We start from the raw sequence: 19,105 nt of genomic DNA, 5'->3' as shown, positions 1-19,105 counted from the left end.
GTGCAAATTGAAAAAAGGCTTTTGATGAGGTTGAGAGGATGTTTATAAGAAAGGCCACAGGGAAAATATGCTGAGAATACAGAATATGATCATAGATTACCTTAGCTATTATACAAACCACATCAATATAGCCAACACAAGAATCAGTATCAGTTATTCCAGATGTCTGGGAATCTGGGACTGAACAAGACTTAAAGCTATCTTCAGCTGGCTTCTTTAGGACCAATTTCATAGAATTTATCTTTTTCTCCCCTCCCCTGACCCAGGAGACACAGATTCTACTTTTTGTGTGTGCAAAAACAGGACAAGAAATAGGATTGTGGAGAATCAATTGGCCAGTTAGGGCTGGGAAAATGCAATGAAGAAATGTTATGAAAAGCATTTAATTTGCTCAATATTCCAGATTTTATACTATAGTTAAACATTTTGCACTTAATCCATGGGAACTAGCAGTTTTCCAGAAACCCTTTACAGAAATTGAAAGAATAATTATGTACTTGGTGAACTAAGAAGATATAATTTCTTTGTTGTATTGGAAAAGTTTTCAATCTAGAATAAAATATCAATATGAAAAATGGGAAGACTTTTTTCAAAGAGAAAATTTCAGCTGAGCAGTGGTTTCTCATCTACTGACAGGCTGCATCCTTTTCCATCTGTGCTATTAGAAAGAAATATCATTTTAAGATCATGTTTCAATAGTACATGATGCCCACTAAACTGAACAAAATTTTCAAATATGTCAAATGCAGAAGGTGAAATGTAAGATAACTTCCTACATTTGTGGCAATACAATTCTAAAACACAAGAATTCTGATTTATAGCTGTCTTCAGTGTAACAAGAAGTTAGGCTACACCCTTCCCCTGAAAGTGGCTCTGTTGATATTTACCTTTAGTAAATTATGAAGTTCATAATATCTCTTTGAAGTGTGAATTAACTGGAATTTGGAAAATAGCTCTCTCAAAAATATTATCTCGCTCTCTGAAGCCTATTTGAAAATAGTGTCAAACTAGTAGAAGTCATGTTAAAATCACTTTGAAGTTTCAGATTCCATTTCATGTTAATTTAACCTTTGTTTTTCTGACTTCTGTTTGTAAAAGTAAATCTTTTTCCTGGTTGGGATTGAAAATTCAGAATTTGTCTCACTTAAATTCCTGTTGGCATGAGCTAGAAGTTGGATATAGTTGCAACTTGATCTTAGTACGTTAAGAATGTTTCCTGGTTTGGGTCTAGAAAGTTAAAAGTGGTTCTTTGTTGGCCTTTGCAGTCTGCAATTGGCTCTGCCTTGGTTCCTACCAAAAAGAGAATGTTATGGTAGAACAGATTACACAATGAAGGGTTGACATGTAGGCCATATCTAGACAAGCGCAGATGTTTGGTTCCCTGAGGACAACTAGCACCCACAGATGCCACCGGCAGTGTTGGCAGCAAGTGGGGGGAAGGGTGCATCGGCAAGCTCAGGGAGTGCACATGCATCCATGTGTACCCCCTACACATTGGGATTTGGTAGCTGTCTATAAGTATGTAAGGTGTGAATATTGTGAGCTGGGAGAAAAACTGTTCACTAGGGTGCCCCAGGGGAGGACAAGGAGCAATGGCCATAAACTGTTATGGTATGGTTTCAGGTTGGATGCAAGGAAGAACTTCTTTATGGTAAGGGTGACCAGAACCTGGACTAGACTTCCTAAGGAGGTAGTGCAGCCCTCAACCTCGGAAGTCTTCAAGACGAGACTGGACAGACACTTTGCTGGGATCATTTGATCTCAGCAGTATTCCTGCCCAGAGCAGGGGAGTTGGACTCGATGATCTTCTGAGGTCCCTTCCAGCCCTTAATTTCTATGATTCTATGATGATTCCATGATGATTCCATGATTCATCACAAGCTTTTAAAACTCAGTGTATTTTATGTGCACAGGAACATAATGGTAGGCATAGTTCCATCTCATTTAGATTTAATATGCTCTTAAAAGGTTTATTTATTGTGTATCAGTGTGGTTTCACACCTGGCAAATGTCATTTATACATTTTGGATAAATTATGACAAATACACTAAACATCTACTCCCTCTTTCCAAAATACTTTTTTGAAATTGGCCTGCTGTAAATAAAGGTCTAAGTGCCAATAGCAAATAAACTTCTCTTGGGAATCTGAATACCAGTCAAACTATTTCAGTTGCACATTTGTTTTTCAGCCCAGACCTAGTAAAGTTCAAGGGTACTGAAGTATGAAATAACTTGTGAGGAAATTCACATTGCTATCTTAATTTAATTTACTTGTAAAAAAGATTGCATTAGTTCAGAAAATAGAATATAATCTTTGGCAATTTTGGTTCAACTATAGATATTAGGTAAGTTCAGAAAAATGGGTGGTGCTGCTTCTTCAGGTTAATAACATGAATGGAAGTCTAGTACAGTACATATTGCAATGCTTGCCACAGCAGACTAGGCTGTGCTAAGTATATTTGGGGTTTTTAAAATTATGACTGAATTTGAATTTGTTTAAAAGTGAAGTCCTACTCTTAAAAAGTGCTTTCTTTCTCCTCAGTGGATCTGCTTCATGTATGTAGGCAGTATCTGAATATTTAATAAAAATTAACATTTTGTACCTTTAGATAACACTGTAAAGCTAGTAGAGGTGTGGGGAAATAAAACAGATAGCCCTGCTATCAAGAGACTTCTTAACCAGAATCAAATGGTGGGGCTGAATTCTCATCTGACTTGTATTTGAACAACCCCAATGAACACAGTGGTTCTATACAGTTTAAATCATAGCATCTTTGGGACCAAATCATTATTAGCAGTATGTTGCCTGAGTCAAGAAGACCATCAGTCCACTCTCGTATCACATGAAGTTTAGAAGGTCATCTATCACAGGCCAGCTGGGCACTGTGAGTATATCTATTTAGTTGCAGGCTGACCAAGTACTGCAACTTATATTAGCCACAGGGCTTTTTTGGTTCAGGATCGAGGAGGTGATGTTGGGAGGAAAGCAATTACAAGTTCACTTATAAAAAAGAATGAATTTTACTTATACCAGCAAAAGATATAGTTTGCACATATGACAGTTAGTAAAAAGGTTAAGTTAATAAACAGATAACATAACACTACAAGTTAAAATTGGCAGTGATAATAAAAACAGACAGAGAAATCAACCAAGAGTTCCCATTTGGATAGTAACTTATCGATAGTCCCTCAGTCTCAGGTACACGTTAAGTTGATTCAGTGAAGTCAGGTGTCCCCGATCCATGCTGTCAGAGGGTGATACCAGGGGAAGGTCCCTCAGTCAGGATCTGGTCCTCGCTCACACAGGGAGTAAGAGATCTAGGAGCATGAGACAGCAATGACCTTCTGTTCCATCCTTCCTGCTGGTCACTTAACATGTGTGTTCTCTTATAGCTTGTCTGTGCTAATTTGTTGGCTTTTTAGCCACTCATAATCTTATTCTATAGCTGTTATCCTATAGGGTTAAAAGATGTTAGAAATCATTACTAAGCTTGGGTTTACCCAATAAGAATATCACACTACATCACTTTGGAGTTTGAGATTAACATGTCCCCACCCAAGTTTAACCCACTATGCTAATTATACCTTGTGGTTAGATTTGTTAATTTTACTGACTCTAAGCAAAAAATTATTAAATCAGCTAGGTTTACAGTTTTATTCTTTAGTTCCGCTTTTTAAAACTCATGCTGTCTCAAAACTAGTGCAAACAGCTATATATAATTCTTACAGGTTATACTCCAGACAGACAGGAAACAGTTTCATAAGCTCTATTTCAGATATCTTCAAAAAGCATTTTATTTTTGCTGTAAGTTGCTTGTTAACCCTTCTGGTTCTGGCCATCACAGTCATCATTCTCTCATTGGATCAAATCCTGATGTCTTTCAATAATTTTCTCCTTTCCTTAAGTCCTCTCTCAGGCAAAACTCCCAATGAAGCTTGGAGATGAGTTGCCTGGAAAAAGACTGGTGAAAGCACAGTAAGAATATCAGGAGTTACCCAGTTTAAAATTCTTGATGTACATAATGATTGTAAAGTGCCCTATTCTTATGAGAAATATGTGTTTATTAAGAGAGAATTCAAATAGTTTTACCCTAAGCATTTAAGCAGTTGCATTTTCTGAAACATTATTACTTTGTACAGGTAAAGTTACACATTTCACTTAGGCCATACTAAATCTGTGAAATGTTAAGCAGTTTTAAAATTAGAATATGCTCTGAGCACTTGCACATTAAAGGTTAATACCATTTATTTCCTATACAGCTCTCACTTGCCACTAAAGGGCTGTTGAGCAAGTCATGGTTAGGAGCCAGGACACCAGCGCTTTATCCCTAGTGGGGGGAGGGGCTAGGAATGATGTATCCTAAGGTGCTGGAGGATTGCAGATTGCTTGTTTTGTCCCCATGGAGAAGACTGAGGTTACCCTACCACTAGCTAGGTAGCACAGCCCAGAGTTAACCCTCACCTGAAGTGACATAGCTTTGAGATGTTCAGAGGGCACTTAGCACAGGTTAATAAGATTTAATATGCATGCACTTGGATTTTAAGTGCCCTTGATATAGTCTCAGTTTAATGTGTAACTTCATCCTTCCTAATGGTGTTTTGGCTGGGTATTATGCTTGATGTAGATCTTGTGCAGAGTACACTTCCTCCCCCAATCCAGAGAAAGAGCAGGAGGCAGAATCATAGACTTCCTGTTCAGCTTCTTCAGCAGAGAGCATATGTCTGGACCACAGGTATTAATGGCTATACCTTGTACAGGAGGGATTGTGTTGCAAGGAAAGGCAGGGGTGTAGCTCCCTATTTGAAGGAGCAGTATACTTCCCTACCAGCAGAGATTGGCACCCAAAGAGGGTAACTTGAGACCCTCTGGGTTACAATGCAGGGAGAACACAGTGAAGGGGGATATAACTGTAGGAATCTATTACAGACCTTCTAACCAGGATGAAGAGGTTGACCATGAATTCGCTTGGGAACTGGCAGAGGCTGCATGCTCTCCGTGTATGGTTGTCATGGGCAACTTCAACCATACTGACATTTCATGAGAAAAGCATCTAGTCAAACCTGATCAGTCACAAAGCTTCTTCGCTTGCACTGACGAGCTGTATTTGACTGAAGAAGTCTACAAGCCAACAAGAGATAAGGCGCTGCTGGATCTAGTACTGGCCAAAGGCAACAGATCTAGTCAGCAACTGAAGATTGAAGGGAAGCTTGGTGACACTGATCATGAGTTGATCACTTTCTCTATCCATTGCAAAGCTGGCAAATCAGTCAGCAATGCAGAAATCCTTGACTTTAGGAAAGCTAACTTTCACAAGCTCAGGAGGTTAGTTGGTGAGGCCCTGAGAGAGACTGTGATCTGATAGGGAGGGGAGTCCATAATGAGTGGTCGCTCCTTAAGCATGTGATCCTAAAAGCACAAGGGAAGTCCATTTCGGTTCATAGAAAAAGTAGCAAAAGAAAAAGTAGCAAAAGGGCTGGTAGATCCCCCCACCTTTGCTCAATAGGGAACTCATGGACCTCCTGAATCTGAAAAGGGAAACTTATAAGGGATGGAATTTGGAACTACCACTAAGGAGGATTATGCACCACTGGCCTGCACCAGTAGGGAGCGGACCAGAAAAACCAAAGCTGAAACCGAACTCAAACTGTCTACAGGAATTAAAGAGAATAAAAAGTCCTTCTTCAAATACGTGGGAAGTCAGAAAAAAAGGAAGGACAACATCAGGCCCTTGCTGAACCAAGTGGGGCAGCTGACAACTGACATCCAGGAAAAAGCTAATCTCCTATAATTGGCGAAGGGAACAGCTTGAAAGGCTGGAGATTCACAAGTCAGGTGACCCAAATGGAATGTATCCAAGAGTGCTAACAGAGCTGACTGACATCATAGCATGACCAATGGTGAGGATATTTGAGAACTCATGGCGCTTGGGACAAGTTCCTGAAGATTGGAAGACAACCAATGTGTTGCCTATCTTCAAGAAAGGAAGGAAGGAAGAACTGGGAACTACAGGCCAATCAATTTGACTTCAATTCCTGGAAAGATCTGGGGAAAAATAATCAAAGAAAACATCAACAACAGCCTAACGGAAGGCAACATTCTGAGAGAGAGCCAACATGGCTTTGTTGCGGGTAGGTCTTGCCTGACCAACCTCATTTCCTTCTATGACCAGGTGACACATCACCTGGACAAAGGAGAAGAGGTTGATGTCATATATTTAGATTTCAAAAACGCCTTTGACTTGGTCTCCTATGATATCCTCATGGTAAAATTGGGGAACTGCGGCCTTACAACAATTGGTTGTTGTGGCCAAAACCTTACGCTCTGATGGCTGGGCAACTGGCTCTGTGGTCTGACCCAGAGAGTGATAGTCGATGGACCTGAGTCAACATGGCACATGGTGACCAGTGACATACCCCAGGGCTCAGTACTTGAACCAGTACTCTTTAATATATTCATAAATTATCTGGATTCAGCTGTCAGAAGCAGATTGGCTAAGGTTGCAGATGACCCCAAATTATGGGGAACTGCAGTCCGCTAGAGGATAGGCTGGCAATTCAGGCCAACCTAGAAAGACTCGCTAGATGAGCAGATCAAAATCTGATGACATGCACATGGAAAAATGCAAGGTGCTCCACCTGGAGAGAAAAAACCCACATCATATTTATAGGCTTGCATCTACTGATGCATTTCAAGCGTCATCCTCCCACTTTAGCCGGCCTTGGTGAGGCTACAGCTGGAGTACTGCATCCATTTCTGGGCTTTGCACTTTAAAAAGGATGTGGAGAAGCTTGAGAGAGTCCAAAAGAGAGCCACATGCGTGATTAGAGTTTAAGAGAACAGGCCTTATGAGGAGAGGCTAAGAGCCATGGGAGTCATTAGCCTGAAGAAGCAAAGGCTGAGGGGTGACTTGGTGGCAGTCTATAAGTATATAAGGCGTGTGTATCAGGAACTAGGAGAGCATCTGTTCACCAAGGCACCCCAAAGGAAGACAAGGTCTAACGGTCACAAACTGCTGGAAGACTGTTTTAGACTGGACATAAGGAAAAACTTTTTTACCGTCCAAGTTTCCAGAGTCTAGAATAGAAGTGGTGCAAGCACCTACTTTGGATAGCTTTAAGAAATGCTTGGATGCTTATCTTGCTGGAGTGATCTGAACGCAGCTGACTTCCTTCCCTTCGGGCAGGGGATTAGACTCAATGATCTTGTGAGGTCCATTCCAGCCCTAATATCTATAAAATCTGTGAAGCATGAAGCTAAGGACCCATGTAATTTTCAGATTAGTAGTTTTTCAAATTCATGACCAGTAATTTGAAGTATTTCATCATTTCTAGTTAGCACTGATGGAGTTTGTTTTTTCCCAGAAAAAGCAATGTGTGTGAACCAGAGACAGTTACAAGGCTTAGAGAAAAATGAAGTATAATAATAATAATGAAATATTGGTTGCATAAATTAGATAGCAATTAATACAGTTTCTGTGTATGTTTGAAAGATAAGATATTAAAATAGTGTTGTTAGACTTCCCACTGTGAGAATAATTTCTTGATTTTGTACAACATATTATCATATTCTTTCTGTCAATAAAAGAGAAAACTAACAAGCAGAAAAAATTCTCTGATGAAAGTGTCGTACAAAAGGATATAAAATTGGCTTTTGTGATGGCTATGCAATATCATTTTTTATTTTAAGATCTAATGACAAGTTGATTCAAAGGGTAAAATTTGCACTTGTAAAGTCATTAAAGTAAGTAGAAAATTGCTCTGCACTTTAGTCAGCCAATCTTTTTAAATCAGAGAATTTTTATTGTTGTCAATGTTTGCATTTGCAGGAGGTAATTAAGAAATGAGTTAGACATCACACTCAGAGACAGCCCTCAAAAAGTACCATTTCTCCCAACCAGTTAAGGAGGGACGTAAGAAGGAATAATGTGAAAAAAAATAAAAATGTTTGGGGCCAGATTGTGACCAACAACTGTACTGGTACACTTTATGGGAAAACAATCCTTGCACCTTTCCTACTTTAGCCCCCATGCAGGATCTCATTGCAATTTAGCTCCTTTCATTTATGTAAGTGAACAGACTATAGAGAACTTACCAGTGCTAATAGCAGTAGGCAGGAGAAAGGAGATGGCTTCCTAGCCCTGCTTTCCCACTACAAGGTAGGGAGCCTCTAATAGACATTGTGTTTCAGTGAAAGTCAGTACCTCCACACTGATACAAGGGCCTGTGCCTAAGGCACAATCAAGCTTTTTGTTATTATCTCCTATTTGAAGCAGTTAGGTGACCTAATTGGCTAACCATTAGCTTTTCAACATTATAGCTGTAAGCTACAGGAGACCTATCCCTGGCTTTTGGACTTTAGTCCACATCAGGAAGTACAATTGACAGTCTGTGCCTACCAGCCACAAAAACACAGTTACATCAAGTAATTGTGCTCTGAAGTTTTTGGCTAATTAGTTGTTGGAGCTATTCACAAGAAATGGTTCCTGCTACCCAGGGGAAGAAATTGGTAGCCATTATTAATCTCCTAGCTCATTTCTCTCAATGCTTCTCAAGAGCAATGCTGCTTAAGGTGTCTAAATGTACTAGAGGGAATTAAAAATTATAGTCCCGACCCCTTTCTCCAGCTGAAATATTGTAAACTTGTTTCACTGGGTTCAGGATTGGTGTCAATGTACTTTGTGTGAAAAGTGCAATAGAAGCATTAGTATTTGACAGCCCTAGTTGAAATAAGTGAAATTAATGGAGCTCTTTTCATATACGACAAGGCCATGGCACCCCTTTCATGATGCTTACAGACAGAGAAAAGTCCATACTTTTTTATTACTTGATGCTGACCTACATTCTGCACTACAAGTGCCAGGCCCCTAATTGGTTTCAGTTGTGAGAAAAGTTTGCCCCAAAGAAACATTGGAGCAGATAAATCAATCTTTTTTAGGGTAGCTTAGTGGGTTTTGAGCACTTGAAATGACATTTGTATTGTATTGACAAAATTGGTTGTTATACTCATTTTGTCATGTCAGAAGCCCTTGTACTAGTTGGAAGCATTGTTAACTAAAACTGATAAATTTACAAAGCAAATAGCTGGATCAATGTTTTACTTTTATAACAGCTAATCACCATGGTCTGCTTTTTTGTCAGAGGCCTTTGTGGCTATTAGCAGGTCATGAGGCTTACGAGGACAGCTCAGTTTAAAGCTGTAACTTTAGTATTCTAGGCATTAAAGGTGCCTATACATGAGCAGCGAGGCTGCTCTGACATGCTGTAATTATACCTCGGAGCAGACTCGATTAATTGAGTCTGCAGGAGGCTCCAGTGTCTTGTGCATCACTGTCCCTGCACTGAAAAATGGGTTGGGGGGGTGGGGGGGCTTTAACCAAAGCTTGTCAAATGAGCTTTAGTTAAAGTACCCCTGCCACCATTTTTCAGCACAGGGATGCTAATACATGAGACACTCTGGGCACTTTTAATTAGAGTGGTTACAAGAGCTGCTCTAATTAAAGTTTCCCCCACTTTCCCGAAGCACATGTCTAAATACCCAAAGATCACAGGATATACCTAGACATAATACACGTGTAGATGTTGACGGAAGCTAACTGGGGCATGAGGGTGCTACAGCATGGGGGCTGCCTGCTGGCTAGCCCCTCACTGTAGCATCCTCGTGCCCCAGCTAGCCCCTCTGCAGCATGTTGAGCTGGGGCAAAGCAGCCCTCTGCCAGCCGAGTAGGCACCACCCCAGCTCAATATGCTGCAATCCCAGGCACACATATAAACTCTGCGCCTGGGAGCAATAAACTGGCACAAACTGTGCCAGAGTTTATTCCAGTGCACTAATTTTGCATGTTTATGTGCTCATAATCTTTGTACTGAAGTGAGCCTTTCAGGACCAGATAGACTGACTCCAGCCAGAATCCACGAGCAGAGGACTGCAAAAAAGCAGCATTTCATTGTATGTCCAAACTCTGTAATTTCAGCCATCAAAACTACTTAAACACCTGCTTCCACCTCTTTACCCACAGTGGAACACAAGGCTGCCCTACCAGGGAACTTTTACTTTATTGTGCTCATCCTCTCACCATGTATTGGGTGTGTGACTGGAGGAAGGAAGAGACTCATATGTGTGCTCTCCTCAGTAATCTTTCACCAGGAGAGTTGTTCCTGAAGAAACCATGGCTGCCAACATAACTTAACATTTACCCTAGGCTGCTCTACATAGTAACACAGAAGAGGACAGGAGGAGAAAATATGAGGCAGTACTTTCACCTGAAACATCCTCTCTGCAGCACCCCACTGTCTAGTTAGATCCTTCAAGGTTAGGTTGAGGCTGAGGCAACATTTCTTGCCCCTTCTTCCCTTACGGTGCATCCACACAGTAGAAGCACACTGCTGTATTTTTAAGTAAATAAATTACAAGTTTTTAGCCAAAAATATGTATATATTTTCGTGTGTGAAAAACAAGGGGCCTATATATTTAATATACCTTATATACATCTTCAGTTCTTAATAGATAACCATCAACCATTTATTACTTTACCTCATCAGACTATGAAGTCTTGCCTAGATGTGGTCAAGCATTACTGCTGTCATCATGATCAGAGCCATTTGTTTAAATACTCAGTTGTGAGTATCTAGTGAAATAGCTTTAAATAGCAAGATAAACAGTACAGCTGCCAACCCAAAGCAATCTTACACTGAGGGGGCAAGTGGCACAGAAAATTTCCTCTTTGTCATTTTGACTCGGGTCTGAAGCTGGACCTGGGCTTAGTTCCAGCTCAAAAAACTGTTCACTTCAAAGGCTCCTAAATTGTCCCTAGGAGCTAATTTTGGCAGCCAATTGTTTTTGTTTGGCTAGGCATCCTAATAGCAAAACCCGTCTGCTCTAGCAAATGAAGACTTCTTCAGTGCTCAATTTGCCATTCCCAATTTTATCCAGATAAGAGGGGTGGACATTTATTGGTAGCCTTTTTTTTTTTTCCAAATTGTAAGATGTTTTACTAATTACAATTTATTAAAAATTAAAATGGAGTGTGATTAATTTTGCTGCATAAACATGAGAATATATTTCCAGATCCAAAACATAAAACAGTTATACATTCTCAAATTATACCATGATTTAGGTACATATTAATAACATTAGTTTGCTCTCTATGGAACTAGAGCTTCCCTTATGTGTTCATGGAAGGTTTTCTGTCCATCCAAAACAACAAAGTCAGCGTGGTGAAGCCAGTGAATTGAGTATAGCAATCTTATTTCAGAAAAAAATTACAGTTATACTAAATTGTTATATTTAATATAAAAATGCAAGTATAGTTTTTGCAGCTGTTTTATCTGCAAGGTGTTTGTAGACTGAAAACAATAAAAATAATTTAAAGTACAATAGTATACTAGTCTAAAAGTATCATAAAGATAATGCTATTTGAAACACTCCATCCATTTATTTTATCTACACAAGACACTGACAGTGCAGCAGCCCATGACTACTGTGCAGTAGCACTGCATGGCAGGAAGTGTGACATGATGCTACTGCACGGTAGTCATGAGCTACTGCACAGTCAGTGTAATGAAAAAGCCATTCCTCAGCATGACTGCTCAGTAACTCCAGTTACTGCACAGTCATTTAGCACTTGTATAAACAAGTACTTTATACAAGTGCTAAATGACTGTGCAGTAGGGCTGTGTGAAATTTCAGCAGCCATTTCATTTCAGATTTGAACGTTTTGGCGGCCCAAAACACCGAACCTGAAACGAATGCAAGGCTCCGTATGTTTCGGACTGTTTCAGATGTTTCGAACTGTTTTGGAGGTGAGCTTCCAGGGAAAGAGAAACTAAGGGGGTGGGGGGGGGGAAGGGCTGCTCTGATATTGACATCTGTACCTGGCCAGTGTCTATGATCTGTCCCTGAGGTCCCTTGCAATCCCAGTGCTCTGGGGGAGGGACAGAGAAGCACCATAAAAGGCTGTTTATGAACTACTCTCTGCCATTTTGCAGCTACGTCTGTGTCTGTGTAGCAGCAGGAGCAGCAGCAGAGAGCAGTATCTGTAACCTTGCAGCTTGGTGGTGCTTTCCTACCAAGCTGTAGCCAATCCTTTCCTATTTACCCTTGCCTACCCTCGCTATTGTTATCCCTTGCAACTCTTTGTTCCCCAAAAATCCTGTTATTTGTTCTTCTTATTTTTCCCCCACCCAAACAAAAAGAAATCAGTGCTTTGCCTGGCAGTGTCTCATCACTGCACTGCAGGAAAGCACTACACATACATTACACACATACACTCACGCAGACGCACCTTTTTTTTTCCAGCACATGAATATGAAGGTCTTCTGGCAGGGGGGCAGAGGGAGACTTGTAAGTTTCCTCTCCCCCAAAATTAGATGCACCCTCTTTCCTAGCACTAGCAGACATGAGGCTTCTGGTGCTAATGGCAGCAGGAAGGTGGGGCCAGTGCCTGCATCTGTACCCCCTCCAATAACATCTGCCATAATAATAACCCCCAGCAGCACCAGCATGACAGTCTCCTCCACCCCTATTTCAGTTCCCAGCCTGAGCCTTCCAGTGCCAGAAGAGGAGCTGGATCTGGAAGCAGGGGACCTAGCCCTAGCAAAAGAAATTCTGGAGACCAAGGAGGAACCTGAGTTTGTGCTCCACTCCCCTCCAAGTTCCCCTAGATCCAGGTCTCCTTCCCTGGAAGGCAGTTTGGAGGAGGTTGATGGTGAGGTTGTGGAAGCAAGTGCCTCAGCTGAGTCAGCTCCTCCTGTTGTTGTGCCTCTGCCTGCTGAGGCAGGATCCACACCCACACCTCAGAAGCAAGGGGGTAGTGTGGTGTGGGATCATTTTGAGGTGGCAGATGATCCCACACATGCTATCTGCCTGCACTGATGTAAGACCAGCCGAGGCAAGGAGGTGAAACACTTCACCATGGGAATGCTGATGCATCTCAGGAGGCGCCACCCTCTTGCCCTTGCTCCTCCTCAGCCTGGCACCAGTAGGAGCATGCCCAAAAAGAAGTCCCCCTCTTGCTCCAAAGTCCCCATCGCCAAAAAAGCAAAGGCAGGCCACTCTGGAACAGTGAACAGAAAGGGGGCATGTTGCAAAGGCAAGTAAGATCACCCAGAGCATTGGGGAGATGGTTGCTGGAGACAGATGAAATCATGCCTACCTCTTCCTCACAGGGCACTGGTGCCATCAGTCAGGCAGTTGGTGGTCTATCCTTCAAGCCAAGGTGATGGATGAGTCCCACATGGCAACAGAGAGCATGGTGACCCTGAACTGAATGGTGCAGGTGTGGCTTGTTGGGCAAGGCAAGCTCACCTGCAGGTTCATGGTCACTAACAGTGGGGCCAACATGGTTAAGGCAGTCTGTGATGCCAACTTTGTTGACATCCGCTGTGTGGCACATAAGTTCCACCTCATAGTCAGGGATGCTTTGGAGGGGGACAGGGCTGCCATTGACATTGCCATCACAACCAGCCAGCTCATTTTTGAAATGCAGGAAGGTGGTGGGCTACTTATACCAGAGCATCAAGGGGAGCAAGATGCTTTGGGGCAAACGCTACAACTTGCCTAACATTTGACTCCGCAGGTAGTAAATACCTCCTCTACTTTTACCTGCTACATTCCCCTTCTATCCTCACTCCACCACCCCTCCCCAGCCTGTCTCTCACCCCCGATGCCTCCATTTCCATTTTCACTGACTGGCTTTCTTGCCTGCATTGCATGCCAGCCTCTGGCTTCTTTACTATTCTTTCCATCCAGGATGAGCACACACAGAAACTGCAGATGCTTCCTCAGCCTGATGAAAGGATTTTAAACCTGAAAACTTGCAAAGAAGAATTTCTCCAACTATTCAGTTGGTCTAATAAAAGGTATCAGATTGACCATAAGAACCTTTTCTGGGCTACGTCCTTAACCAACACGGCTACAACCTACACCCCTTAACACACACAAGTGACATGAGTTTTGCTTTCAGCAGTTTGAGTTGCAGTTTCACAGAAACCCCTGCACTGCTCTGCCTGAAACCTGGCAGATGCTTCCTCAGCCTGATGCCCACACAAGGGGCTATGTATGTGACAGGAAGGTGCTAATGAGGGCAGTTATTTAATCCCCCACTCTCACAGCTGGAGGCAGCAGTTCAGTTGCTCATGAGCTAGCAGGGAAAGAACATCTCCCTGCTGAGCTCCTGTGCCAAGAAAGAACTTGGAAGTATAAGGGCTGGGGCTATATGAGGAGGAGGAGGCCCCACATCATCCTGGGCATGACCTAAAACTGCACCCTGCCAGGGTAGGGAGGCCTAGGTGGAATTGCCAGTGATGCAGCAGCCTCAGGAAATGCCAGGACCGCAAACCTCCCTCATGAAAGGTAGGTAGGAGGCACCTGATAACCTCCAGCTGCTGCATAGTTCTGGCTGGGGAAAGCCCAGACCTGTAAGATCTTGGAGAGGCTTGAGGCTTACTGGTTGCAGTGGAGTTGTGAGAGTGAGAACAGGGGCTACCATCCCAGCAGTTTTCATCCTGCTATGCCTTAACACACTGTCGCAGAGCACTCAGGTGCCCTGCGCCTGAGAGCAGAGGAACACCTCGAGAGAGGCCCCTAGTGGCAAAAAGGGGTAAGCTTGTTTGCCAGTCATCAGGGCAGCCAGAGTCACAGCTGCTGGTTGCTAGGGCAACCAGTGGGGCCAGATGACAGGAAGGGGCAAGGCCTGGACCATATAAGTCCAGGCAGGAGGCCAGGAGGGCAGTTCCCCTCTGGTGATTGAGGGAGCAGGAGCTTGGCTAGTACAGACAGAGGGGAGAACTCTGACTGGGTGAGCATCCCCTGGTTGCTGCTGGGGTTGGAGAGTTTTCCTGGTAGGGAATGTTGTTTGGCTGGACAGTCTAGCTTTTTATGTTATAGTCCAGGGGCTTGGTGTTTTTCTGTTTACAGTTTTAACTGGAGGACCAGGTGAGGCTTTTAGGGGTTGGAGGAGGCCTCATAGGAGCTCCATGGTAGTGTGGGGACCCCGGTGCCAGAGCGGGCACAGTGTTTGGGATGCATTGACCCCAGCCCCAGAGCAAGGGGGGGCAGTGAGGAGCCCCCAAGGAGATAAAGGAGAGGGCCAAGCCACAACAGGGCCCAGGTCAAAAACTATGTCAGTGCCATCTGTGAGGCTTGGGCTGTGCTGTAGGGGTAGAAAAGGAGCTGCAGATAGCACCCCCTGGCACTGGGGTACATCAAGTGGGCAGCCTCCTGCTAATTACATCAGTCAATTAATCAATTAAGATGAAGGCATGGCGGGCAAGTGAGCAGGTGGTTAGCCCATAACAGGAAGGTGGAGCCACCAATAGAAAGGCTCCAGTAGAGATACTCCTGTCACACACACACACACACACACAAACACACACACACACACACAAAGTCACACGTCATGAGTTTTGCTTTTAGCAGTTTGAGATGCAGTTTCCCAGAAACCCCTGCTCCTATCTCCTTGAAACTTGGCAGGCTTCATGGCCTCAGAAGAGGCTAGCATCCCTTCAAGTTTCATCCACAAAAAATGATGAAGAGGCAAAAAATGACAAAGTTATAGGCAGTTTTGTGATTCCCCATTATAGCCTATGGCCGAAACACTAAAACAATGTTGAAATTCTGAAAGTTTCAAAACAATTTTGGTGAAAATTAAATGGGACAGAAATCCAAAACACTGAAACAAATCACGGTCTCTCTGAAATGCCAAATCCAAACCGAAACAGAACAGTCGTTTTGCACAGCCCTACAAAACACTGAAACAAAACACTGTCCCTCCAAAATGCCAAATCCGAAACTGAAATGACACGCAGCCATTTTGCACAGCCGTACTGCTCAGTAATGACTGGACAGTCAGCATCTTGTGTAGATGTGGCCACAGGGTCGTTTATTTCGGTCTCATTGGCATATTTAGGAAATCTGGATCTGAGAGTTTTGCAGACATTTAGAGAGGGCCATGTGTCAGATGTAAGAAATTGCAGATGACTTATAATTATTTGAGATTCAGGTAAGATCCTATTTTGAAAACAAAGTAAGCAGACTCCTCCATTTTCATGGAGCTCCACTGAAGTCACTAGGACTCTCTTTGTACATAGAAATCTATCTGCATAATATCCAGTGCAGAACTGGAATGCAAAAATGGAGGAAGGAACACCAATTCCATTTCACTAGAAGTATCAGAATTTGTGGTATTCCTCACTGAAAGAAAACAAAATTTTTTAAAAGTTTTCATAAAATGGAATTGTGTCCAGAAGGTCAGATATTCACTTATGGTCACGGTGTCTTTGTCTAGTCTACACTGAACCTCAAAGATCAGCCAAAAATTCTTCATATTTTATGCATTTCAACAAAACATTTCAACTTCCATGAATCCACTTAAAAAAAAAAGTTCCAACCAGTTCTGATCAAAGGCTGCAGTTGTTCCAGGAGGAGTGAAAAGACATGCGTCCTGAAAACCATGCCAATTTAAAACCACCACTTAGACTATAATGTCATCCAAAAGGGGAGAAGTAGTAAAATCTTGACTTTTGCTGATATCAGCAGCTTTTTAGGAACAGTGAAAAAAGTCCAAAGTAGCCTTTGTTACAACCCCAAAGATTTGGAACTTTAAAAATAAAAAAAATTATAATTTTAAAGGAAAGTTTTTCATGTTCCAAGTCAAATCAGCCAAATCAATTCCAAATCCATGAGTCATTCAAGAATCTTATGTGGCCCTGCTACTGGCAAGTATTCTTCACCCCCACCTGGTGCTTCAGATGCTTCCAAATCATTTGGCAGGCATCCTGCAGGCTCATGCCTGGAAGCTTGGGGTTCAGTTTGCCCCTGAGTTTTGTTTGCCCTCGGCCACATGGCCACAGGAGCCTCCCATTTCCATAAAGTGGACATAAAGCCAAGATCTTCTCACTGGAAATGGAAGTGGGAGGTTAACTATACATTACCTCCATGGGAAATATCCCATGCCAGAAAAGTGGTTATCCCCAGCAACTAGGAAAACCGACTTAGTGGTCACGGCATTTCTCTTGCCAGGTAAGTATAGATTTGGAACTTCCCAGTATAGAAATCTATGCTAGAACATCTCATACTTAGCCTGATTGCCTGCTGAGCACATGCCCCCAACCCCCTGCTGCCAGTGGCAGTGAGGAGCAGAGGCTTCCAGCCCTCCCCCACCAATCCAAAACCACTGGGGAGGCACATTGGGGGCTTTCCCGTCTCTCCTACTGACTCACTCAGCACATTTCATTCCCCAGCCCTGCCCCCTGCCAGTTGTTTGTGGCTGGGTGGGAAGAGAGGGAGCAGAGAGAAAGCAGAGGCCTCTGCCTCAACCCTGCCCTCCCCCAGCTCAGCCAGAACTATTGGGGGTGCATGCAGTGGGGGCTTTCCCCCACCCCACTGACTGGCCTAGTGTGGCTTCATTTCTCCACCCCAGGCCCCTGTCAGCTGTTAGGGGCCAATCTAACCTAAACCAGTTACATCTGATACTACATCTATCCAGATCCATCTTATACCAGGTTCTGAAATTTTTAAACTGGTCTATGTACACTGAACTTCTGTTCTGTTATAGGTTTAGACCAGTTTCCAATCCCTTATACCAGTTTATGTGTAATTTCTGTACCTAGCTACAATCAGCCTGTGCTTCAGAGAAATAAAAAGTGTGCAATGCTTGCAGTTATGTACAATATATAATTATTTATATAAATATAGTTAGTTCATCCTGAATTTCTTCCCCAGTCTGATACACTTATGTGAGAATAATCAATGGATAACTGTGTAATATACTTTATCATACAACAGAAGTATTTTTGTAAGTGTAATTTACATCCTAAAAACTGTACCATATGTAACAGGAAAATCAAAAAGAAGACCGGTGAAATTATACAATAACACACTAAGTGCAATAAAAATAAATAATTCTATTGCTTAAAATGAAAATTTAACTACCTTTCTCTTTTGTTCTTTTCTCTAGGACTTTGAAACCGTGTTACCACCAATTGATCTCTTCGATAGGTGTGGAAAAACATATTCAAGAGCTGGGCAAATAGTATAACGAACTCTGCATTTATCTAGATTTAGACTTTCTAATAAGTAAACAATAAAAATGTCTTTAAGCAAATGCAAAGCAAAATGTTGACTAAACTTTTTACAAATTATTGTAAATGCTTTCTCTAAAGCAGTTTAGGCTACACCTACACCAAAGTAGTGTTCTTCTGTTTTATTTTTACCAATGTAGACCTTAATATTAAAAACTCTCCAGCAACATATATCCTCCTCTACTTGATTTCAATGTAGACCTTCATATTATATATATTACCATTCTGGCAAATGTAATGATGACTTAGGAAAACTTACTAGCTCTTAGCGTTGCTTTTTCAAAATACCTCCTTTATCTTATATGATACAAAACCCATTGTAATCAGTTAAATAAATTAAAAGACTTTTGATCATATCTTCAAAGTGATTTTGTTACAGTTATGAAAGAGAATTTCACTAAAGTAGAATTGTTAGGTTATTGTTTTCTAAAATATGTAAATCTACCTAGTATATCACTAATACTCGTTATTTTCAACATTGGTAAGCTTTCTCCTTTGGACCTGATTCAAGTGCTATTAAAAATCAGTGAATATTTTTATCTTGGCTTTCATGGGGGTCAGAGTAGGTCATTTTTTTATAGCAAATACTGCCTTAAATCATGTAGCCCTTCCTTGCTTCCTATGGTACTTCATTGTTAAAAAAGAAAACTACAGTCCTCCACCAATTTCACACATAAGGAACATGAAACTTTGTGTCTAATTCATCTCTATATATATCTTCTTCTACTCCTGGTCCAGAAAACTTGACATTAACAGATTCATATCTGGAAGGTCACAGTACAAAGCAGCCACTTGAAACATAGGCTAGAATTAACATATTTTTGTGCCTAGAAGACTCCAGCTCACAACATTGTGTTCTTACATAAAAACTCAAGGTGCTGAGTGCCTTAGTTGTATGCCAACTTAATGGAAATCAATGGCACTCATCACCTAGGGAGGAGTTCTGCACCTCCTAGGATCACACCATAGTTTAGTTCTTCAGATATAGTGAATGGATTGTATTTATGTAGCATTTTCCTATCTAAAT

General features: G+C 42.0%; 1 protein-coding gene across 2 annotated transcripts in view; it reads left to right on the top strand.

Moving 5' to 3' along the window:
- The window catches only part of SPATA17 (spermatogenesis associated 17), a 158,706-nt gene extending 140,272 nt beyond the window's left edge, over positions 1-18,434 (top strand). For both annotated transcript variants that reach the window (XM_090031528.1, XM_090031529.1), the window contains exon 10: positions 17,955-18,434. In XM_090031528.1, coding sequence (XP_089887654.1) covers positions 17,955-18,035 — 81 coding nt within the window. In that variant the 3' untranslated portion in view covers positions 18,036-18,434. The remainder of the gene's footprint in view (positions 1-17,954) is intronic.
- Positions 18,435-19,105: the final 671 nt, after the last annotated feature.

This window comes from Crocodylus siamensis, chromosome 1 (genome assembly GCF_052110815.1).
Source record: "Crocodylus siamensis isolate JL-2025a chromosome 1, ASM5211081v1, whole genome shotgun sequence".
Lineage (NCBI taxonomy): Eukaryota > Metazoa > Chordata > Crocodylia > Crocodylidae > Crocodylus > Crocodylus siamensis.
The sequence above is the reverse complement of the archived record's forward strand: the minus strand, read 5'-3'. Positions and strand labels throughout refer to the sequence as shown.